We start from the raw sequence: 25,043 nt of genomic DNA, 5'->3' as shown, positions 1-25,043 counted from the left end.
TTAAGCCAGTACATGTCCAGGCCCATCTGAGGTTTGCTAGAGAGCATTTGGATGGTCCAGAAGAGGATTGGAAGAATGTCAAATGGTCAGATGAAACCAAAATATAACTTTTTGGTAAAAACTCAACTCGTCGTGTTTGGAGGAGAAAGAATGCTGAGTTGCATCCAAAGAACACCATACCTACTGTGAAGCATGGAGGTGGAAACATCATGCTTTGGGGCTGTTTTTCTGCAAAGGGACCAGGATGACTGATCTGTGTAAAGGAAAGAATGAATGGGGCCATGTATCGAGTGAAAGGGCATTGAAGATGAAACGTGGCTGGGTCTTTCAGGATGGCAATGATCCCAAACACACCGCCCGGGTAATGAAGGAGTGGCTTCGTAAGAAGCATTTCAAGGTCCTGGAGTGGCCTAGCCAGTCACCAGATCTCAACCCCATAGAAAATCTTTGGAGGGAGTTGAAAGTCCATGTTGCCCAGCGACAGCCCCAAAACATCCCAGCTCTAGAGCAGATCTGCATGGAGGAATGGGCAAAAATACCAGCAACAGTGTGTGAAAACCTTGTGAAGACTTACAGAAAACGTTTGACCTATGTCATTGCCAACAAAGGGTATATAACAAAGAATTGAGATTAACTTTTGTTATTGACCAAATACTTATTTTCCACCATAATTTACCAATAAATTCATAAAAAATCCTACAATGTGATCCTACAATTTTCTTTTTCTCATTTTGTCTCTCATAGTTGAAGTGTACATATGATGAAAATAACAGGCCTCTCTCATCTTTTTAAGTGGGAGAACTTGCACAATTGGTGGCTGACTAAATAAATGTTTGCCCCACTGTACATACTTCATATCAGAATGGCACAATCATAAAACAAAGAAAAAAAAGAACTGACCTCTGTTCAGAAGTCTGCATACTCTTGGTTCTTAATACTGTGTATTGCCCCCTTTAGGGGCGTGCAGTCATTTGAAATAGTTGTCTATGAGGCCCCAAATTCATGCCAGTGGTATAGCTGCCCATTCGTCTTGGCAAAATGCCTCTAGGTCATTGGTTGTCTTGCATGAACCATACGTTTGAGATCTCCCCAGAGTGGCTCAATGATATTAAGGTCAGGAGACTGTGATGGCCACTCCAGAACCTTCACCTTTTTCTGCTGTAACCACTGGAGGGTCAACTTGGCCTTGTGCTTAGAATCATTGTTGTGCTGGAAAGTCCAAGAGCATCCCATACGCAGCTTTCATGCAGAAGAATGCAAATTGTCTGCCAGTATTTTCTGATAACATGCTGCATTTATCTTGCCATTTTCACAAGATTCCCTGTGCCTTTAGAGCTCACACACCCCCAAAACATCAGTGAGCCACCACCACGCTTCACAGTGGGGATGGTATTCTGTTCATTATAGGCCTTGTTGACCCCTCTCCAAACATAGCGCTTATGGTTGTGACCATAAAGTTCTAATTTGGTCTTGTCACTCCAAATTACAGTGTGTCAGAAGCTGAGGTGTGTCCAGGTATTATTGGGCATTTTGTAACCAGGTTATTTTGTAGCATTGGTGCAGTAAAGCCTTTTTTCTAGCAACTCTTCCATGAAGCTCATTTTTGTTCAAGTATCGTAGTATTGTGCTCCTTGAAACAACCACACCGCATTTTTCCAGATCAGCCTGTATTTCTCCTGAGGTTAACTGTGAGTTTTTCTTTGTATCCGGAACAATTCTTCTGGCAGTTTTGTCTGAAATCTTTTTTGGTCTACCTGACCTTGGCTTGTTATGAAGAGAACCTGGAATTTCCCAGTTCTTAATAAGTGATTGAACAGTACTGACTGGCATTTGCAAGGCCTTGGATATCTTTTCCATCCTTATAAAGTTCCATTACCTTGTTACACAGGTCTTTTGACAGTTGTTTTCTGCTCCCAATAGCTCAGTATGTAGCCTGCTCAGTGCATCCACATGAGAGCTAACAAACTCTTTGATGATTTATACACATATACTAATTGCCATTTAAAAAGCCAAATGTGTGGGAAATTCACCTTAAATTGCCATTTTCACCTGTGTGTGTCACCTTGTTTTGATCAGGGCCATTTGGGTGATTTCTGTTATCATTATGATTTAAAAAGGAGCCAAACAACTATGTGATAATAAATGACTTCATATGATCAAATTTAAGTTTATTTGCATGATCTGTCATATTTTCAAATTAATGCAAAACATTTCACAATTTCTGCCGGGGTATGCAAACTTATGAGCACAACTGTAAGTCAGATCAACAAATATTTTTAATTATTCTCTGTTGTTTCTATCTTCTTATTTTATAATTGACTATTAGTAGGCGCTAATATCTAATTTAACATTTAAAAATGTATTTATTTTGATCATGATATACTATATATTTTGTTTATGATCTCTCATGTATCCCATAGGCATTTCGATTATATTGTTGTTCCATGCTTAAAAAATATCTGTAGTAAACAAACTATTAATTCAAAGATTAGAAAAAGTCAGAAACCAAAATGTATATTATTTTGGGCAAATTTATTGACAGCAAGGCTCTACAGAGGGTGGTCAAGATTTCACCTAGACTGATCTGCCATCTCTGCAAGACCTGGTCACCCAGAGGTGCAGGAAGAAGGCCCAGCGCATTATAGGATCCCTGGCTTCCCAAACTGTTCACCCTGTTACTGTCTGGCAGAAGGTACAGGAGTATTCGATCCACAACAAACAGGTCCCAGGACAGCTTCTTCCCCCAGGCTGTAAGACTGTTGAACTCTTGAGCACTGAACTATGTACTTTTTACAATTTTAGAATGATTCCACTATGCATTCAATATTCATTTCTACACACCTGTGTTAAAATGCCAGGTTTTTGTGATGTAAAAGAATGAGACAAAGATAAATCATGTTAGAACTTTTTACACTTTTAATGTGACCTATAATGTGAACAATTCAATTGAAAATCAAACTGGAATCTTTGAGGGGGGAAAATGAAAAATAAAAACCTTAAAATAACCTGGTTGCATAACTGTGCACACCCTCTTATAACTGGGGATGTGGCTGTGTTCATAATTAACCAATCACATTCAAACTCATGTTAAATAGAAGTTATTACACACCTGCCAAAGTGACTCTGATTAATCACAAATAAAGTTCAGCTATTCTTGTAGGATTTTCCTGACATTTTCTTTGTTATATCTCAGAGCAAAAGCCATGGTCTGCAGCGAGCTTCCAAAGCATCAGAGGGATCTCATTGTTGAAAGATATCAGTCAGGAGAAGGGTACAAATTAATTTCTAAAGATATTAGATATACCATGGAACACAGTGAAAACCATCATCATCAAGAGGAGATAATATGGCACAACAGAGACATTACAAAGAACTGGACGTTCCATGAATGGGCTATGGGGTTGGGTGGCAAGACGGAAGCCTTTTCCTACAAAGAAAAACCCAGCTGAAGTTTGCAAAAACAAACATCAAGTCTCCCAAAAGCACGTAGGAAAATGTGTTATGGTCTGATGAAACCAAGGTTGAACTTTTTGGCCATTGTTCCAAAAGGTATGTTTGGTGTAAAAACAGACCGCACATCACCCAAAGAACACCATACTCACATTGAAGCTAGGTGGTGGCAGCATCATGCTTTGAGGCTGTTTTTCTTCAGCTGGAACCGGGCCCTTAGTCAGGAAGGAGGGAATTATGAACAGTTCCAAATACCAGGCATCCGTTAGAAAGCTGAAGATGAAGTTCACCTTTCAGCACGACAACGCCCCAAATCACATATCGAAATCCACAAAACCATGCCTTCACCAGAAGAAGATGAATGTTTTGGAATGGCCCAGCCAGAGCCCAGACCTGAATCCAATTGAACATCTGTTGGATGATCTGAAGAGGGCTGTGCACAGGACATGTCCTCGCAATCTGACAGATTTGGAGCGCTTTTGCAAAGAAGAGTGGGCAAATATTGCCACGTCAAGATGTGCCATGCTAATAGATTCTTTCCCAAAAATGCTAATTTCAAAAGGACTGAGTGCTGTAATAAAATCAAAAGGTGCTTCAACAAAGTATTAGTTTAAGGGTATGCACACATATGCAACTAGGTTTTTCTGAGCTTTTTTTATTTTTCCCCCTCAAAGATTTCAGTTTGTTTTTTAATTGAATTGTTCATGTTATAGGTCACATTAAGGTGGAAAATGTCCTTACATGATTTATCTTTGTCTCATTATTTTACATCACAAGAACCTGCCATTTTAACAGGGGTGTGTAGACTTTTTATATCCACTGTATCACTTTTTACTCTTTCATTTAAATGCTTGCACTGTTGAGAACGTCTCGGAATCCAAGCATTTCTTTGCCATTAATGTTGGTCTGCGGCTGTTTACTGTGTAATGACAAATAAAACATTGAACTATTGCTGTGCCTTTAAAATATTTTTTTTAAATATTCAAGCTTGAGAAATGTCTATATATGGATGTACTGTATATGAGTGGCAGTTTTAATTGCTAAACCAGAATCAGAAAAGAGGGGATGGAGCGAGGTAGGGTAGTTTAGGGTAGATGCCCCCCCACTAGATCAATTTCTATTTACTGACACAAAAAAGACATGTTTTGTTATTTATTTATTTTTGAAGATATGGCTACGCTTAGGGTAATGGATTATAAAGTAAAATAAATGGCTACAGTTGACAGATTCATTTGTATTTAATCAAATGTATTTTTTAGAAGAGGGGCGTTTTTTCGGCATCTGGGGTAAAAATGCACCCCCCCCCATGGGTTAAGTTGTCTCCCAGGGAAACTTTCCCAATAGAAGATAATGCCTAAAAGGGTTTTAAAGAATTTGCTGTTTTATTTACCCCACTTACCCAAACCTTATATGCCATTTCAAACAGTGAAACTAATTCATTATCATTTATATAAGGCAACATTTTTAATCCAAGTGGTCTTTAAAATGAGATTCAGAAAAAAAGAATGGTAATATATTGTGATTTTTCTGAGAGTTACATGGGGGGGGGGCATGTTACCTTCCACCCTTGCCCCGTTACCCTATACTTCATTATACAATTAAGCAATAATTATCCTATCATGCTTTGTGACATGTAAAAAATGCTAAGCAGGCCCAGTTGACCTCGATTTTGGATCAATATGGCAAGAAAAGAGGGTTCCTTATTGGGGCATGGGTGGCAGGAGCTTCAGTCTCAAAGACTGCTCAGCTTGCTAGTGTTTCAAAAGGAACAGTGGCAAAAGTTACTTCTGAAATAACATCTATGGTAACCTACACGTAGCCTACATACATCAGTAAATAGGGTCGGAAATTGTGGTCGAAAGTGCACATTTGATGACTGTGATGCTTGTGCATTATTGTATGGAAGAACAGAAGACCAACTCTTTCCCAGGTGACCAAGAATGTCAATATAGGACGTGATCAGACTGTGTCCGTCAGGAAGAACAGTCCGCCAAGAGCTACACAGAGGAATATTATAGTAGGGTTTTATTATACAAAGGTTTTTCCTTAAATGTGTTAACGGTCTGTACCTTCTATTTTCATCCACGCGGTCACAGTGACGAGTTTACCGTAATTACTTTTGGTATGAAATGAGCAGATTGGTATTTTGTCTGAGTGGTTTATTTTACCTCTGTTCAATTGTTATAACATACATCTGATCCATGACCGTTATTGAATATACTTAGTACATGGGCCTCTTTCAAACGCTACCCTGTTAAATTATTTAGGGTAGTTTTTACTCTATAGTTTACGATTATCACCGGCTACTCTGAACGTGCGGAAACTCTATGGCGCGGTTCTCGACGTGCGTACGGCTGTGGTTCGGCCTTGCGTCCACAGAAACAGGGACGCATCATCATCAGGCCATTCATTGGGAGACTGGCAGAAGGGGAGAGCGACACAAACAACGCTATATTCCAAGCAGGGGAATCAAACGCTGGGGTCCAATCTCCGAGTAACAAGTGTCCGACTGGAAGGCTAAATTAGCTAGCTTGAGATGGCGGAGGTTAGCGAGGTTTTGATGTCGGTTCTGTCTACAATTCGGGTTCCGAGGCCCGGAGACCGTGTCCACAAAGACGAATGCGCCTTGTCATTTTCCTCTCCGGTGAGTAACCCAACCCATCTCATCATTTTAGTAACGTTAGGTACGTTACAAACTTCACATAATTACTGTTTATTTTAGGATATTTGTTTATTTGCCTTTTATCAATTATACAACTACCAAACTAAAGTTGGATTTCATATCACAACACTAATATCATCTTGCTCTTTAGCTAGCTTGCTATCGCTAGCTATCGTTAGCGAGCAAAAGTAGCCTATCTATATTATTAAGAAACATCAGCAGGCTACGTAACTAGCTGTTTTAGCTAACTAGCCGCATAACCACATCTTCACCATTAGAGAAGCTTTGGATACCAAGCCAGTGTTTCATCAAAACATTTCTGTGATTATTAAGAGACTTACAGTACGTTTTCCACTGACTGCATATACAGTGTAGGGTTACGGTTAAGTAAGTTTAACGCGAACATTAGCTAGCCAGCTAGCTAACTAACTCTGAATCTGTAGCTGTCAGTGGACTTGTCATTTCTACTGCTGGCCAGGTAATTTGCTAGTTAGCATGTTACCAAATTGCACTGTCAACATCTGTTGTCATGATTCAACGTTATGGGCTGCTTGGTAGTACTACTGGAGGTGGGCGAAACTACAGTATTGGGTTTTCCATTTACCAAGTCGGCCAATGTAATTACAATGAAAATACATGTCCTCACAATTTTTGTTTCTTTTTGTCCAAGGAGAGTGAGGGAGGCCTGTACGTATGCATGAACAGTTTCCTTGGATTTGGAAGCCAGTATGTGGATAGACACCACACAAGGAGCGGACAGCGGGCTTACCTGCACATTATCCGGACCCGCAAAGCTCCAGTGAGCGACACTCTGGTGGTTCTTCAAACATTTAACTTAATGATCTGGCTGACAGCAGCCAGATAACACATTGGGTGTCCTTTTACACTTGCTTTTAACATTCAGATGTAATTGTTCTGTTAGACCAGTTCATCTGGCTATAATATCAGCTTCCTTTTGGTTACTCGTTAGCAAGGTCATCTTCTTCATTTGAAATTCTACATTGTGCCAAATAAAATTTCAGATGGAAAAAATACTAAATTCACTGAATCTGAACTATAATTTACCCTAGAAGGAAGATGACAACAATTCTGGATCCGGTGACCCACCCAAGAAGAAGCCTACCCGATTGGCCATAGGTAACAGCAATGATTGGCCATAGGTAACAGCTATGAACCAGCTGTTAGGGTCACTGCCTCCTAACATTTTCCATTGAATCCTTCAGAAATGACTTTGCTTCTCTCTCAGGAATTGAGGGAGGGTTCAATGTGGAGCAGGATCAGTATGAGGAAGAAGTGAAGGTGGTCCTCTTCCCTGACCGACAGGAAGTGACAGCGGATGACCTCACCGCCATGCCGGACGTTGTACGAGAGCGGGTGAGACACTGTCAGCAAACTGCTTGGGGTCATTTTCAGTGTGATCCGCTTATTATGTAGTCCGAGCCTTCTGTGTGACGAAGGAGTCCTCATCCTCGCTGTGGTCATTTAGTCTTTAATCAGAGATGGTTTTTGCATGGAAAACTCACATGCTGTTGCTTCTCTAAAAAAACTAATTCTGCTATTGCCCTTTCAAAAATAACTAGTATTTTTCCATATAGAAGATATTAAACATTTCTTAAAACATGGAATGTTTTTAATTCTATCTACTATATGTACTGTAAGCTTTAAATGCACACTCATATATTTTATTAAGTCATAAATATTAGCCATAGATCACAATAAGAATAATTGACATTCCATTCTGCATCAATCAAATGTATTTATAAACCCCTTTTTACAACAGCAGTTGTCACAAAGTGCTTTTACAGAAACACCCGGCCTTAAATCCCAAGGAGCAAACAACAGTAGTGTTGAATTTCAGTAGCTAGGATAAAGGCCGAAATTTAGGAAGAAACCTAGAGAGGACCCAGGCTCAGAGGGGTGACCAGTCCTCTTCTGGTTGTGCCAGGTGAGATATTAAGAGTCCAAATGGAATAATTAATAAATGCATGTGGGCTAAATCCAGAGTCTATTTAAATTTAGACTAGGTCAGATGGACAGGGACAGCAACGGGCCCCCCAAACCAGGTACTCCGCAGGTGTGGACCAGGACCTCATGTCCACCTAAAGTTTAAAACGGAAGGAGACTGGGAAAATTCAGAAAATGCATTCCTCATATCAACAACGATTTATAGTGGAGAAGGAGAACTGACCCAATCCACCAGCACGATAGTATAGCAGCGTAAGACCTTGGGACTGACAGGGAGGGTCCGGCGACACTGTGGCCCTACCCGGGGGAGGCCCCGGACAGGGCCCGACAGGCAGGAAATCAATCCACCCACATTGCCAGGCATCAACCAAAGGGACACCCACCAACCGCAACCATTACACTCTTGAAGTTAATGTTAAAGGGATAGTTGGTCCAAAAATTAATTTTCGGTGACAGTCCCTTTACCCTGAGTTTGTTCTTCAGGCACAGAGTCATTTTTTAAAACAATCCATTATTCAGCTTTGTCTGTCAGCAATTGGTGTTATTAGCATTGTACAAATTCATGAATAGAAACCGTGCATACCGCTATCGCAAAACTGCATTGCAAGCGGGAAGATTAAGTGTATGCACAGTAAACAAGTTAGTTTTCGCTAGCTGGAAAGCAAGTTACCCATTTCGTCATTGATATTCACCTTGGACAGTCAAACTTAATAAGCTTGAGAAAGGAATATACATATACAGCTCCTGAAAAAATTTAGAGACCACTGCACCTTTTTCTTTCCTTTCCAAAAAAGTCAAGAATGAAGGTTTTGAGTGAGGAACAGAAGGGTTAAAATGAAGAGAGCACTGCAAATTGAACGCTTCTGTTCCTCCCTCAAAACCTTCCTTTTCAACTTTTTTGCAGTGGTCTCTTAATTTTTTCTGGAGCTGTATATTTTGTCTCACTCTGAATACAGGCTTGAATAACTTTTTGGCGGATAGAGCCTTACTTGTTCTAACCATAATACACAGTTGATGAAACCGAATAGAAGCTTGGACAGCAGCTAAAGAGGTGTGATTGTGAACATGTTAATCCCCAACCCTTGCCCAGAATATCCGGAGGTAATGTGTACTTTTTGTAGTATCACATAGCAATCGGAAGAATTACTTACTTTCTTTTTTGTCTCCATGGGTTTTAACTGGGTAACTTGATGGAATTGCATTTTCCTTAAGTCCTCTTCTAAGTGAACTTGGGTCACGATCATCTATTAAAATGTTTCTCGCAAAAAATTGTCTCTTTGGCGAAGTTGACAATATGACTCGGCTGAGGAAGAGGTATTATCCCAATTGCAGAGCGAGTAGAATTTAATTAACTCAAGATCCATGACTAGGCAGAAGTCGACATCAGTACAAACGAAGGAAATCCAAAAGTTCAACGTATATTTATCAAATGCACCGAATAACACAGCATCTTCCTGCACAATTAAATTCTTGTGACATGGTACACAACATCTACATAGTAAGAAATGTATAAAGCAAACATAAAGCAATAATATACGTAAGTGTGAACTAGCAGTGATTTTAAAAAGCTAGGCAAAGCAACTTGTCTTCACAGCTTATTGAGGTTAAAGTTCACGCTCACCTTGATGACATCACTGCCGAAGAACAGAAGCTGTGTATGGTGGCTATAAGAAATAGTTTGCTAGTGCCAGTTTGAATTCAGTGAATTCTGCCGGCTGTTTCGTCAGTGTGCAGTTTAATAAATGATGATACCGCAACAGATAACTCAATGTAGTTTGAATTATTTTGGAGTAATTTCCCGCTTGCAATGCAGCTTTGTGATAGCGGTACGAACCGTTTCCATTCATGAATTTGGACGAAGCTAATAACGCTAATAACAGACTGGGACAGGGCTGAATAATGGATTGTTTGAAAAAAATACTATGGGCCTTCTGAAATTTCTCTTGGTAAGTGAACTTTGAAAATATACATTTTGGATGAACTATTCCTTTAATATCCTGTGCAAAAACGCACAATCACTGTTCAAATGTAGGCTGTGATTAGTCTTCCGTGAAAAGCAATAATAAAAAAAGTATTTTCCGAACATAAGATATATTTTAGTCGTTTTGTTGCTGAAGCTAATATAATCCCAAACATCATGTCACTTTTCAAGTATTCCCAACCAGGAGAATCATCCACCCTACCTTTACGCAATGGGTCTTATAGAGATTGGGATGGTAACAATGACACTTCACCAATGGGTCTTATAGGGATTGGGATTAAAATGCATCCAGTCATTACTTTGTCGACCAAGGTTCAAACAACTAAACCATCAAACCTGTCAGCTAATTGGTCTCTGCCTGTGGGACTCCCAACATGCATTATGGCCGCCATGAAGTGCAACTGCGCCAGACGTTTGCATCCTGGTCATGGCATACATTCAGTGCCCGGGGTGTCCACCAGCACTGCACAGGGCATAAAGGTCTTGATGTACTCCAGTTTTGGATGTACAGATATAAAAAGTCTACACACCCCTGTTAAAAGATTTTCTTGTGATGTAAAAGAATGAGACCAAGATAAATCCTGTAAGGACATTTTCCACCTTTAATGTGACCTATACCGTGAACAATTAAATTGAAAAACAAACAGAAATCTTTGTTGGGGGAAAAAAAAAAAAAAAATCACTAACCTGGTTGCATAAGTGTGCACACCCTTAAACTAATACTTTTTTGAAGCACCTTTGGATTTTATTCCAGGACTCAGTCCTTTTGCTATTAGTATGGCACATCTTGGGCAGAATGGGCAAAAGCGCTCCAAATCTGTCAGATTGCGAGGACATGTCCTGTGCCCAGTCCTCTTCAGATCACCCCACAGATGTTTAATTGGAATCAGGTCTGAGCTCTGGCTGGGCCATTCCAAAAAGTTAATCTTCTTCTGGTGAAGCCATGCTTTTGTGGATTTGGATGTGTGCTTTGGGTCGTTGTTGTGCTGAAAGGAGAACTTCATCTTCAGCTTTCTAAAGGATAGTTTTGTGCCAAAATTGCCTGGTATTTGGAACTGTTTATAAATCCCTCCACCCTGATGAAGGCCCTGGTTCCAGCTGAAGAAAAACAATCCCCAAAGCATTATGCTGCCACCACCATGCTTCACTGTGGGTATGGTGATCTTTGGGTGATGTGCAGTGTTGTTTGGGAACATACCTTTTGGAATTATGGCCAAAAAGGTAAACCTTTGTTTCATCAGACCATAACACAATTTCCCACATGCTTTTGGGGGACTTGATGTTTGTTTTTGCAAACCTTAGCCGGGCTTGGATGTTTTTCTTTGTAAGAAAAGGCTTCTGTCTTGCCACCCTACTCCATAGCCCATTCATATGAAGAATACGGGAGATTGTTGTCAGATGTACCACACAGCCAGTACTTTGGAAATTATTTTGTACCCTTCTCCTGGCTGATATCTTTCAACAGTGAGATCTCTCTGATGATTTGGAAGCCCTCTGCGGACCATGGCTTTTGCTCTGAGATGCCACTAAGAAAATGTCAGATAATCCTACTAGAACAGCTGAACTTTATTTGTGATTAATCAGTCACTTTAAATGATGGCAGGTGTGTAATGACTTCTATTTAAAATGAGTTTGAATGTGATTGGTTAATTATGAACACAGCCACATCCTCAGTTATGAGGGTGTGTACAATTATGCAACCAGGTCATTTTAAGGTTCTTATTTTTCATTTTTCCCCCTCAAAGATTTCAGTTTTTCATTTGAATTGTTCATACTATAGGTCACATTAAAAGTGGAAAAAGTTCTAACATGATTTTTTTTTCCCTCATTGTTTCACATCACAAAAACCTGGCATTTTAACAGTGGTGTGTAGACTTTTTATATCCTCTGTATATATGTACGCAACCGCTACACAGGCACTGTCTAAACAGAAATGTAAAAGCTGTGTCCAAAAGGAGGCAGTTCCGTGACAAAACATTTTCTGCCTGCCCGGAAATACGTCGACAACTGCTGATTTTTGTACAACCACAACAAACATGGCGACGGAGGAGTTACTGATATTAATCCATGTCTAGAAAATGACAAAAGAGAGCGTCAGCGATGCCAACAAAGATGTCGCATTAAATTATTGTATTCTACTACTTTGATCAATCAATCAAATGTATTTATAAAGCCCTTTTTACAACAGCAGTTGTCACAAAGTGCTTTACAGAGACACCCGGCCTTAAACCCCAAGGAGCAAATAACAGTAGTGTTGAATTTCTGTGGCTAGGAAAAGCTCCTTAAGAAGGTCGAATTTTAGGAAGAAACCTAGAGAGGACCCAGGCTCAGAGGGGTGACCAGTCCTCTTCTGGCTGTGCCGGGAACTTAGATTTTTCAGTCTCGCAGATCCTCAGAGGATCTTGGGTATCCTGCCACACAATGTCCGTTGGTATTGCACCTGCGTATGCATACACTCCATGCCTAGGGAGACATGCACAAAGTACAGACCAGAAGTATGCAGGACACGTGTGGCAGCCATCCTGCGTATGTGTACACGTACTTTGAGTGAAGTGTGTTTAGGCCTTAAGATCTGCCTGTTCTAGTTGCATCCCCGCTCTCTCCCGTTGTGCCCTTCTGAACCGGCTTGTCTCCCTCTAGGTGTCTCTAGCCATGGCGGGGCTGATGTCGGCCGACTCCGTGTCTCACGCCCTGCAGGTGCAGCAGTGGGACGGCGAGGTGCGGGCCGAGTCCCGGCATGCTGCCGAACTCAAGCAGCTGGACAACGGCGTCAAGATCCCGCCCAGGTGAGAGGCTGGACACTGTGTCGACGAGAGCAGTTACAGCCAGGGCGTTTTGGGATGTTTTCAGGGATCGGGCATTTCTCCGTCTTTTTCTGTCTATCCATCACCAAAAAAACCAAAGTTTTTCTCTCCTTCTGTCTCCCATCCCTCCAACGGTCCCTCTTACAGTGGTTGGCGGTGTGAGGTGTGCGATCTTCAGGAGAACTTGTGGATGAACCTGACGGATGGCAGGGTGTTCTGCGGCCGCCGGTATTTTGACGGCTCCGGGGGTAACAACCACGCCCTTCTGCACTTCCAGCAGACGGGGCACCCCCTGGCCGTGAAGCTGGGCACCATCACTCCCGACGGAGCAGGTGAGGTCGACACGTGGAACAAGGCAATGCCGTTTTATTTTGTACAGTGCTACCTGGAAGCCGTTCACCAAAAACGACATAGTCATGCGGGCATATGTTTTACGCACAGGTTTTCCCAGGAAATGAACCCCCTGTCCCGGCATTCCTTACACAGCGCTTAACCGAGTGCGTCTCACGAGGCCAACTGTTGCAATTCTTTCCAAGAGCTTGAAATGGAGATGAACAGCTTGTCAAGTTTGTCTTTTCTGAGCCTTCTGACTATGTTTGTTCCAGATGTGTACTCCTACGACGAGGATGATATGGTGCTTGACCCAAAGCTTCCCCAACACCTGGCCCACTTCGGTATCGACATGATGACCATGGAAAAGGTTAGGCATCCGTACGTCCTCTGTTGGCACCCAGGTTCTCCTCAGGGGCTATACTAAAAACCTTCCCTTAATGGAATGGTAAGGTATCATTAAATGACCAAACAACGCATAAATCCAGAGCAACTTCCAGTTAGTTTGTCCATTTTAAGGAGCTAGGTGGAACATCCACACAACACAGTGCTTCTAATGAATGACTTATTGGCAGCAGTCGGTAATAAACAGAAGACGATTCTAATTATAGACATAATAAACCTAACGAGCATTAGGGTGGTGCTGTTTCTTCTCCTTTATCTCCATCACATTCCTTCCCTCTCTGCTTTGCTCGCTCACTTATATTCCTCATCCGTGATTTTTTTTTCTTCTTCACCTCCTCTCCTCCACTTCTCATTTTCTCCACAGACGGAGCGTACGATGACTGAGCTGGAGATAGCGGTAAACCAGCGTGTTGGGGAGTGGGAGGTGATCCAGGAGTCTGGGGCCACTCTGCAGCCCCTGTCCGGCCCTGGGCTCACGGGCATGAAGAACCTTGGAAACAGCTGCTACCTCAACTCTGTCATGCAGGTCATCTTCACCGTGCCGGACTTCCAGAGCAAGTCAGTAACCATCCTCCTCCTCTGGCTTAAACATGTTTCAAGTTCGTTTGACGTTACTGCCGAATGAGGTTAACTATTTGGAATGAGGGTGTCACTCATTTCCTCATTCTGTGGTTTACTCCCTAATTATTAGTGTGTGTGTTTTGCAGGTACGTCTCCAACATTGACAAGATCTTTGATGATGCCCCAAGTGATCCCACCCAAGACTTTAAAACCCAAGTGTAAGTGTCTTCATATGCTGTTTTTGCCAGAGCGCGTAAGTGGAACCGTCTAAGAAGAGCGTATGTCTCTTACTGACTGACTGAGTGCCTGACTGACTGACTGACTACCTACCCCTTGTTAAATAATGTAGTGGTTAGAGAAGCAGACTTGTGAACTATAGGTCCTGAGTTCGTATCTCCTCGCAGGCGAAGGGATGTACGCATTATGAATTATTCTGAAAACGTTGCTGGTTAAAACTGTTAGTATCTAGATTATAGTAAGCCTGAAATAAAACAGTTTACGGTTATATTGCGACTGTTTCTGGCATGGAAAAGTTCATCTTCAGTCTCGCTAGAAATTGCTCAATTCTTATTATTATTCCTAGGAAGTTAGTAGATACTAGTAAGACCAGTGCTCGAAGCGGGGCGGTACTCACCGGTACGCAGGACCGGCACTTCTACTTTTTACTCTTAAGCGTACCTGCACTTTTTCTTGCATACCGCTACTTCTCACATGCAGCCGGTACTCTACCACTGACAGAAAAAGCATCAGTGTCAGAGAGATTTGTAATGACCTAACGTAACGTTACATAAACTACACTACCCAGAGGGCAATACATGACTTACTAAAGATCTTGACTAATCACGTAAAGGCAAACAGTCGGTTCACCCTATCAGGAGCTGTCTGATGGCTGCGGCTTCCGCCTGAGCGTAAACATATTTTTCACTGGTGAAATCCAAAACCTAGAAATTGTAAGTCATGTTAGCCTGGCTTCAGAAAGGCAATAAAAGAATGCGTGTGCCAGAGCTAGACACTGTAAAAATCTCAAATGTAATGATATGCAAATGAAAGAGTGCCAGCACCTTTTTCCCCCACTTCAAGCACTGAGTAAGACTATTACTGGCTAATAAGCTGTTAAAACGGCCAGTGCCAAAAGCAATACAGTTCATAGACGCGATTTGTGGTGGAGGTAAACTTAATAAGAAACGTTAATCATTTTAACACAATCCTCAATGGAGTGTAGTGACAGCTGAAACGTGTTATGCCATGGCGTAGCGGTTAAAGACAGTGCCTCTCATGTGGAAGAGCTAAGTTCAATTGAGAGAAACAACATTTATTAATTATTTCTGGTAGGTTCCGCGATTCTCTCTTCTTTTCACTTGATGAAAAAGTTAGTTATTGTTGCCCTTATTGATAGTTACTGTAAAAATGTCATTCACGAATGAAAGAAAAAAGTACCTATTTTTGCCATGAAAGAACAAAATACATTCTTATGCCATGAAATGAAGTAGCTTTGGCAGACTCGCTAGCAATTGCTCAATTCTTATGACTATTCCAGTAAGTTAGTCGATAGCGGTAAAGCTTATTACTGGCTAATACGCTGTTAAAACGGCCTGTGGCTAACGCAATACATAGACGCTATTTGTGGTGGAGGTAAACTTAGTAAGAAACGTTAGTCAGTTTAACTGTATCAATGTCATTCACGAATGGCCAATTAACTATTAAAACGGCCAGTGGCAAAAGAGGATTTGTTCAGTATATACAGATGCCGGGTGTCAGTATAGACCAGAGGCTATTGTGACCGGTGGCAAATGTTCAGCCACCTCAGTTTAGTGGTGAATGACACAGCCTTTCACGTGGGCGACCGGTGTTTGAATCTCAAGATGGCAACACTTTCTATTGTGGGCCAATTGAACTAGGCTTGCATGGTTTCTTGTTCAGTGTAACAGACACGATAACATGCAGTCAATTTCATGTTGAACACCAGTCTTCTGTCCCCCACAATAAAACTGATGCTGGACTAAGGATTGCTCTCCATCCACGTGTATGTTAGTTTGTATAGACATTAGCCGCACCTGATATCTGTCTTTCCTGGTTTTGACAACTTTGGTGAATAATCTGACTGGCCAGACTGTCTGCCTGGAATGCCTCTATTAGTAATTATCTGAAATGTAACATCTCAACCAGGACCCCTTGGAACTTCACAAGCCTGTCACATGACCTAAGCAACGACCTGTCCGGACTGGTAGGATGTTGGGTCACTTTCAATGGGGGAGTGGCATTTTTCAGTTGACTGTCTTCATTGGACGAGCCTCTCTCATGGCAAATGTGGGCAGTCTTAAAACAGCGCTTGTGTTTGATTATGGCAGATAACAATGCTTTCTGACCCGCCCCCTGTCCTGGCTGACAGTGGACCCTGGAACGGAACCGAAGCGCTGACGCCACTTCCGGGTTACAGCTTGTGTGCCTTCGTAGCCTGTCACCCTGGGTGGAGCGTCTGTGGTTTCTCCGTTCTCCACTAGATGTCACTAACTTGTTAGTTATCGGCGTAGTAAGACAAACCATCAATTTGAATGGCCAGGACTAGGGGTCGACCGATTAATCCTTTGGCTGATTATTTGGCGCTGATAGGATGTTTTGCGAAATATTGCTATGGGCAGAAGTTGGCTCCGATAGTGGCCAATGGCTGCGCGGCCTCTTCTGGTCACATGCAACTTACATCACCTTGCAATGAGCCGCAGGCTCCATACCTGAATTCAAGGTAATGTCACTGTATAAGGTACCGGAGATCATTTATATTTAAATGAAGACAGAGTTATTCATTTTTATGAGCATGATAAGGTTATTGGTTATAGACTGACATTATTAACGCATTACACTGAAGATAACTGATGCTTTGCCGTAAGCATGTACTCTCTGGTTTGTTAGCACGCTTGGTTGTTTGGCTAGCCGTAAGTGCAAACCTAGCACAACTCTAGGCCAAGTTCAAAGTTCAAAAGGTTAATTTGTCATTTGCAATAACAAGTTATGGCAATGAAATGCTTGGTTGGAAATGACAGTGCAGTTAAAAGTAAAAAAAGTAACAGTAATTATGTAAATAAGATAACACAAACTATAAATAATAACACTACAAAAAACACGCATCAATAATAATAACTATACAACTGTACAACCGTAGTGCAATGTTAAAGTGACTATGGATGGAAGGGAGGAGGGGTTCCTGAATTGAGCAGCCTTACAGCCTGAGGAAAGAAACTGTCCCATAGCCTGTTTGTTTTGGACTGAATACCTGATCATGTGGGGGCCACTTTTGCTGAAAATGTGCCGGGTGTCTCTGCCATAAATGCACGACAGACTTTGCTGAAAATGTGCCGGATGTCTCTGCCATAAATGCACGACAGACTTTAAATTATGTTTTTCAATGTAGACTAAATCAGAGATCTTTCTCAGAAAGCAATTCTCCACTCCATGAAAAAACCTCCATTATTCTGGCGATGGGGTTAGATGACGCGGGCTAAACCTTGTGGTCTCTGTAATTCTCCGTTATTCTGGCGATGGGGTTAGACGACGCGGGCTAAACCTTGTGGTCTCTGTAATTCTCCGTTATTCTGGCGATGGGGTTAGGCGACGTGGGCTAAACCTTGTGGTCTCTGTAATTCTCCGTTATTCTGGCGATGGGGTTAGACGACGCGGGCTAAACCTTGTGGTCTCTGTAATTCTCCGTTATTCTGGCGATGGGGTTTGGCGACGTGGGCTAAACCTTGTGGTCTCTGTAATTCTCCGTTATTCTGGCGATGGGGTTTGGCGACGTGGGCTAAACCTTGTGGTCTCTGTAATTCTCCGTTATTCTGGCGATGGGGTTTGGCGACGTGGGCTAAACCTTGTGGTCTCTGTAATTCTCCTTTATTCTGGCGATGGGGTTATTCTCCTTTATTCTGGCGATGGGGTTTGGCGACGTGGGCTAAACCTTGTGGTCTCTGTAATTCTCCGTTATTCTGGCGATGGGGTTTGGCGACGTGGGCTAAACCTTGTGGTCTCTGTAATTCTCCGTTATTCTGGCGATGGGGTTTGGCGACGTGGGCTAAACCTTGTGGTCTCTGTAATTCTCCGTTATTCTGGCGATGGGGTTTGGCGACGTGGGCTAAACCTTGTGGTCTCTGTAATTCTCCTTTATTCTGGCGATGGGGTTATTCTCCTTTATTCTGGCGATGGGGTTTGGCGACGTGGGCTAAACCTTGTGGTCTCGGGGTCAACGTTGGATCAGCTGATTGTACAGTAAGGCTGACAAAATGTCTCTCTTGAATATATAACGCAGCACGGTTCCTTTTTCACGATACAAGGAAAAGAAACCATTCAACTTTTACTTTACTTACCAATGTGGCATTCTCTCTTTCAAATACTTCAGCCATGTAACTATCCATTCATGAAATGTAATTGCACACTTTAGGGTCCTCCTTACCCCGGGAATATACACAAACATTAATGGTTGGTTAGAGTGACATTACAATATAAGGGGGCGCGCAACAGAAGTAATCCTTCCTGGCCAGTGATAAATCACAGAACAGCATCACCCATTGTAGAACATAATTATTTCCAATGATATAATCCACCAAATCACACTTCAGGGTGTTCTGTTACCAACGTAAACAAGAGGAGCCGCCTTTCTGGAGAGAATGCAGACATGCTGTTTCCTCCATTATAATATCAGGCTTCTCAGCTGGAATAACTGACTTTATGGGGGGGATAGAGGAATATATAGCTATACATAGCTCAAAGTTTACGTTAGCTGGAAAATGCTGGCTTGTTGCTGGTATCACGTAGTTGTCCAGCAGAGGAAAATTACAGCGGCCAAAATGATCGGTGGGAAATATGCCAAATATTGTGTGACCTATACTTTAATATGTTGCCAAGAAAATTGCGAGCCTTACTGAGTGTTTGGTCATGTGACCAGCATACATATTTAATATGAAATGGGATAACATACTTATATCCATCCATTTTGATGCGCATGTTCTAATTAGGTAATATGTTTGGAAATGACAGCATTCAACTTACATTATTAGTCAAAATATTATTTACACACACTTGATTGTTTTCTTTTGTTGATCTGAGTTGTTCCGACAAATAAGTGACTGAAATGCTTTTTCTATTAAGTTATAATGTGGAGAAATCAGGCTACATTATGTTGCATTGCAAAACAATTCTAAACTACGTTTAAACATACTGATATTTAGAAGCAAACAAGTTTCAGTAAAGATCTACACCAATAACTTCTGTCAAACGCTCTTCTGCACCCATGGCCTAGAAACTGACATCATTCGCATGGTTTTTGTTGAGACATTTCTAACTTTGGCTTCAAAATCCATTACTCCGATTGGAAATATGATTTTGTAGTCCAAATATTGTGCAAAAAGATAGTTGTCTATAAAATAATTGCAATCTGGCTCAAGTGATTGCGATCAGGCAATTATGTAATGTTTGTTGCCTGTATGCTTATTTCGCTCCCACCCAGTGTTATTTTGCATACTAGAATCAGTCAGTTTGATGTTCAGTTCCAGATTAGTTTATTTAGGTATTTATTTGGCTTAGTAGTTCAGTTCAACAGGTATCCTGTTTCTAATAAAGTCAAAGATTGTTCATTTTGGACAGTGTGGGGGGTGGTTTCGGCCATTTAATCGGCTATCTGCTTTTTCCTGCTCCAAACTATGGTTATTATATCCACATTTAATAATCCACTATGGGTCAACCTCTAGACAGGGCTACGTTAGACTGTGGGATGGACTCGTGGAGTATCTGTTTCAGGCCTATGGGAAATTAAAATACGTCACAGGATTTCAAATCTCAGTGTGGTTGCTTTGCGTTTGAAAGTGGAACAAGGCTATAAAAAAAGGATACCAACAGTTGACTAGAGCATGGCCTTTTCTCCTTATGTCGGTCTGTCCCTCCCACATGCTCTCACAACTGCTCTCACCCTCCCACTGGAATTGCAATATTTAAACTAACCTTGTTAATGCATTCATACTTTGTGTTGTTTATGGAAATCCCTGTGTACAGTCATTAGCAAACCTGTATGGTCTGCAGGCTACAGTGTTCTCTTTACTTTCTCCTCATAATTGAAATGTGGTTTCTCCAGGTCAAAGTGTGATTCTTTTTTCCCCACAAAGTCCTTCATGTTGTATTCATTATTACAATAATGTCCTCCCACCGGTTTCCAGATTTCTTTTTTATTGCTCCCCCCTTGTTTTTTTGTGTCTGGTTCCTGATTTTCTCTTTGTATAGATGTGGTGTTGCTCAAAATGTCTTGTCCTTTACTTCAGAGCGAAGCTGGGCTATGGTCTCCTGTCAGGAGAGTATTCTAAACCAGCCCTGGACCCTGGAGAGGGCGCAGAAGCCAGCACAGAACCCAGAGTAAGTGGTCATGGCCTGTAAAATGAATTCTCTGTAGTGGAAACCTAGAATTCTTTAATCCTCAAACTTCCAGCTGGTTAAAGGAAAAAAAGCATCACATTGTACAGGGTTTTTCTTAGTTCAGAACGCATGGCTGTTTTCTAATTATAATTTACAGTGATGTTGTGTTGGAGACAGTATATAGTAAAATGTCTGTCGGTACTGAATATAGGAGACTTAAAGCCATTTAGAAAACCGTGTTGTGTTTGCTAGGAGATCGGCAGCGGTAACGGTTTTGCAACAGCAGTTTGCCTAGAAGAAACCAGTCTGAAAAAGTGTTTTAGTAACCGTTCCAACAGTCCATCCATAGCTTCCATGTCAAACATTTGTCACAAACAAATTATCTTGTGTTGTTTCCATTCAACGTTTGCGACTCACTCGTGTTCACTTCATTATCTGAAGAAGGACTTCTGTTTCCAGGGTGACCAGGTTGGCATAGCCCCGCGAATGTTCAAAGCCCTTGTTGGGCGGGGCCACCCAGAGTTCTCCACCAATCGGCAACAGGACGCCCAGGAGTTCTTACTGCACTTCATAAACATGGTGGAGGTAAATTCCCTGTTTTGTCTTTTACTTCCCAGCTTTCCCTATTCTGCCTCCGGATGTTTCCCCTCCTATCGTGCCCTAGTGTGTTCATGTATTTAAAAATGTAACCCGCAGAGAAACTGTCGTTCAGGGGCGAACCCTTCTGAGGCCTTCCGTTTCCTGGTGGAAGAGAGGATCGTCTGTCAGCAGTCACAGAAAGCAAAGTACACACAGCGGGTGGACTACATCCTCCAGCTACCTGTGCCCATGGACCAGGCCACCAACACAGGTGTGGGGCTCATGGGAATTGTAGTTCTTTTCACTGTGGGGGTCTACAGCTGCCTCATCTACTGCCATCTATAAAAGAAAATCAAAACAAGATGTAGGAAATGATTGTATAAAACTGTATGTTAATATAATAATTCTGAATGTTAATTTAATGGATGTATTAAATTCCCCTCCATCAGAGGAGCTCCATGAGGCTGAGCGCCGACGTGAGGAGGCAGACTCGTCGGGAGCCCCTCCCCCTTCGCCGGTGCGTGCCAAAATCCCGTTCACGGCATGCATGGCCGCTCTCAGCGAGCCGGAGACACTTACGGATTTCTGGAGCTCTGCCGTGCAGGCCAAGACCACCGCAACCAAGTAGGCCGTCGCCAATCTCTCAGTCCATCAGGTGGTTTTCCAGCCCAGTTAAATCACACGCGTAATCTGTTCTCCTCACGTCCTCCATCCCTCTCCCAGGACCACCCGATTCGCATCTTTCCCCGACCACCTGGTCATCCAGGTCAAGAAGTTCACCTTCGGGCAGGACTGGGTCCCTAAGAAACTAGGTGAGTACAGGTTCTGTGTTAACCTGGTCTTTCCTTCTGGGGTAAATTGAATGTAGACGGTGACTTTTAACTGAAGAGGTCGTCTGCTGTCTCTCCACAGACGTGAGCATCGACGTTCCCGACACACTGAACCTGAGCACACTGCGTGGGGCCGGCCAGCAGCCCGGGGAGGAGCTTCTGCCCGAGTTGGCCCCGCCCCCTCTAATGACCCCTGACGTGGAGGTCAAAGGTATCCTGGGTTCCCACGGCAACGAGGAGGACGACTCGCTCTACTCCCCCCTGCTGTGTCAGTTCTGTCTGTCCTTTCTGATCTTCCCTTCACTCCTTCCATTCTGTTGTCTGTCCTGTACTTTTTTCCGGTTTGTTTTCTGTCCTTTTCCTTCTGTTTTCTGTTTCTTTTAGACGTGGTTGACACTTTGGGACCTGCAGTGCTTTTTTTGCTCTTCTTTTTTGCTTTTATTGTCCAGATTATGAGTTTAACATGCTTTGTCAGTGTCTACTTTTATTTCCTCGGGCCGTCTCCAAATGTCCAGTTTGTAGCTGCATGTGTATTACTGTCTGTGTGATCCGATCCTGTCCCTCCCCCTCTCAGCCCCGGTTCTGGACGACTCCACCGTGTCCCAGTTGTGTGAGATGGGCTTCCCCCTGGAGGCCTGCAGGAAGGCCGTCTACTACACCGGCAACACTGGGATAGACGCAGCCATGAACTGGGTCATGGGTCACATGGACGACCCAGGTGGGCCCCGCTGTGTGTGTGTGTGTGTGTGTGTGTGTGTGTGTGTGTGTGTGTGTGTGTGTGTGTGTGTGTGTGTGTGTGTGTGTGTGTGTGTGTGTGTGTGTGTGTGTGTGTGTGTGATGTGAACTGGGTCATGGGTCACTTAGACGACCCAGATGGGCCCCGCTGTGTGTGTGTGGGATGTGAACTGGGTCGTGGGTCACATGGACGACCCAGGTGGGTCCCGCTGTGTGTGTGGGATGTGAACTGGGTCATGGGTCACTTAGACGACCCAGATGGGCCCCGCTGTGTGTGTGTGTGTGTGGGGGGGATGTGAACTGGGTCGTGGGTCACATGGACGACCCAGGTGGGCCCCGCTGTGTGTGTGGGATTTGAACTGGGTCATGGGTCACATGGATGACCCAGGTGGGTCCCGCTGTGTGTGTGGGATGTGAACTGGGTCATGGGTCACTTGGACGACCCAGGTGGGCCCCGCTGTGTGTGGGATGTGTGTCTGTAGTAAACAATAGTGTCATTTCTAGCATCACCATTAACTTCATTATGTGTGTCATAATGAAGCTCCCTCTCTTTTGCGAATGGCTGCAGATTTTTCCGCACCCCTGGTATTGCCGGGCACCAGCTCCGCCCCCGGGACCACGCCCACCGAAAGCGTTTCCGAGGAGCACCTGGCAACCATTGTCTCCATGGGCTTCAGCCGAGATCAGGCTACGCGAGCCCTGAGGGCCACGGTGAGTCGTTGCCCCCCCCCCCCCCCCCCCCAAACATGCCGCCGTAGTAGCAGATATCCTGGATGTCTCTCTGTGACTGTCTGTTCATCACTGGTGCCGGTCCGGTGTCCAACAGTGTTCTCTCCGCCCCGCAGAGTAACGTCCTGGAGCGAGCCGTGGACTGGATCTTCTCCCACCTGGATGACCTAGAATCCATGGAGGTGTCGGAGGGGGGGCGGTCGGCCGCTGAGAGCGAGGGGGCCAGGGAGCCTCCTCCCGGGCCAAAAGTCCGAGACGGACCTGGCAGTAAGTAGAGGGGCCTGGACGTCTCAATGGGTTTTTGTGTTCTCTCTTGGAAGCGTCCGTATGCGTTGTCTGATCGTAGATAAGGATGTTAACACTGGCGAGGCCTCTGAGATGGTTGGGAACTGTGTAGAGACCTTACCCCAAATGGTTTCATTAACTCCCTATCCTTTTCATTTCAAAATCGTTCTGTGTTCAAATGGATGTTTTTGGGGAGAAACCTTGCTTACTGTTTCCCTCCCTTCCTCTCAGAGTATGAGCTGTTTGCCTTCATCAGTCACATGGGCACTAGCACGATGTGTGGCCACTATGTCTGCCACATAAAGAAGGACCAACAGTAAGAGGCTTCATTTCATTTAGAGGAAACCTTCACACACAATTCTGCTTAATTCACACATCTGTGGTAAAGTGTTGCTGTAAAGATCTAAGCGTCAGTGTTGTTCTTTTTGGGAATTCTCATGTCTTTTTCTCCTCGCTCTCTCTCAGGTGGGTTATTTTTAATGATCAGAAAGTGTGTGCCTCAGAGAAGCCGCCCAAAGACCTGGGTTACCTCTACTTTTACCGGAGAGTCACAGAGTGACAGAGGACAGGGGGGTTTGACTCGGGGAGGGGAGCGGGGGTCGCTAACACACACACACACACACACACACACACAGTCACACACTGAGCTACTAAGAATACCCCCACAGGCTTTTCAACTGACACTTTTATGGTGTAAATCAATAGACTTCAGCTGACCACAGTGGGTAGGAGGATGGGATGGAGTGTCTGTGTTCTCCACTCTACAATAAACCAGGTGGTGTTAGTGGGCCGTGTAGTTGGTTGACGGCTGGTGGACAAACTCCAGAGACCTTCTTCATCCCGCTACTGACACCTGGCGACTCACTGTAGTCCTTCTTCATCCCACTACTGACACCAGGCGACTCACTATAGATGCTGCTGTTTATGTGCAGCAGCTATGGTCCCGCCCCTCCCTCCACTTCCTGGCACGACACGCAACTCATCTCCTCCACATTTACTGACTAGCGGCCGTTGTGATGTCATTGCTTTTGAAGCCTAGCACCGCCTCCCCTCTCGCCCTTCGGTTGTCTGACATTTTTAAGACAAGTTCAACATCTGCAGTAAGAGAGAACACAACTATATAATACGAAACAGTTGAAATGTGTATTTAAAACGAAAAGGTAATAAAAAAAAAAGTAAAAAACCAAAACACTGGTTGTTCTTTTACGTGGTGAAGGAGATAGCTGGGTGAAATGTTTTTTTTGATTGTTTGTTTATTTTGCTAAAAATGAGTTCCTTTGTTACTCCTGCTTTGACAAATAAAAATGTCTTTCTGCCAACCCCGTCTGTGTGATTGTGTA

General features: G+C 43.3%; 1 protein-coding gene across 9 annotated transcripts; it reads left to right on the top strand.

Moving 5' to 3' along the window:
- The first annotated feature begins 5,775 nt into the window (after positions 1-5,775).
- On the top strand, positions 5,776-25,022 carry usp5 (ubiquitin specific peptidase 5 (isopeptidase T)). 9 transcript variants are annotated; one of them, XM_029115914.2, is made up of 20 exons: positions 5,776-6,094; positions 6,783-6,911; positions 7,186-7,249; positions 7,359-7,486; positions 12,699-12,844; positions 13,010-13,194; positions 13,468-13,562; positions 13,962-14,155; positions 14,305-14,376; positions 20,455-20,545; positions 20,987-21,130; positions 21,242-21,395; positions 21,574-21,748; positions 21,848-21,936; positions 22,037-22,222; positions 22,529-22,672; positions 23,258-23,400; positions 23,535-23,685; positions 23,935-24,019; positions 24,169-25,022. In XM_029115914.2, the coding sequence occupies exons 1-20, from the start codon at positions 5,987-5,989 to the stop codon at positions 24,260-24,262; spliced, it is 2,577 nt and encodes an 858-aa protein (XP_028971747.1). In that variant the 5' UTR covers positions 5,776-5,986; the 3' UTR covers positions 24,263-25,022. The 9 variants fall into 9 exon arrangements, with proteins under 9 accessions (XP_028971747.1, XP_028971744.1, XP_028971743.1 ...); XM_029115911.2 differs by having other exon boundaries at positions 6,783-6,926; XM_029115910.2 differs by having other exon boundaries at positions 6,783-6,926; positions 7,183-7,249.
- The last annotated feature ends 21 nt before the right edge of the window (positions 25,023-25,043 follow it).

The sequence above is a fragment of the Esox lucius genome, chromosome 20 (genome assembly GCF_011004845.1).
Source record: "Esox lucius isolate fEsoLuc1 chromosome 20, fEsoLuc1.pri, whole genome shotgun sequence".
Taxonomy (NCBI): domain Eukaryota; kingdom Metazoa; phylum Chordata; class Actinopteri; order Esociformes; family Esocidae; genus Esox; species Esox lucius.
This window is presented reverse-complemented; position numbering and strand designations above follow the sequence as displayed.

What these genes read in the sequence shown, in the direction of transcription:
- usp5 (XM_029115910.2), top strand. Translation starts at nt 5,987, where the DNA reads ATGGCGGAGGTTAGCGAGGTTTTGATGTCGGTTCTGTCTACAATTCGG. An exon ending in GCTCTACTCCCCCCTGCTGT is followed by an intron (nt 22,223 to 22,528) that starts GTCAGTTCTGTC and finishes TCCCCCTCTCAG; the next exon opens with CCCCGGTTCTGGACGACTCC. An exon ending in CGCGAGCCCTGAGGGCCACG is followed by an intron (nt 23,401 to 23,534) that starts GTGAGTCGTTGC and finishes TCCGCCCCGCAG; the next exon opens with AGTAACGTCCTGGAGCGAGC.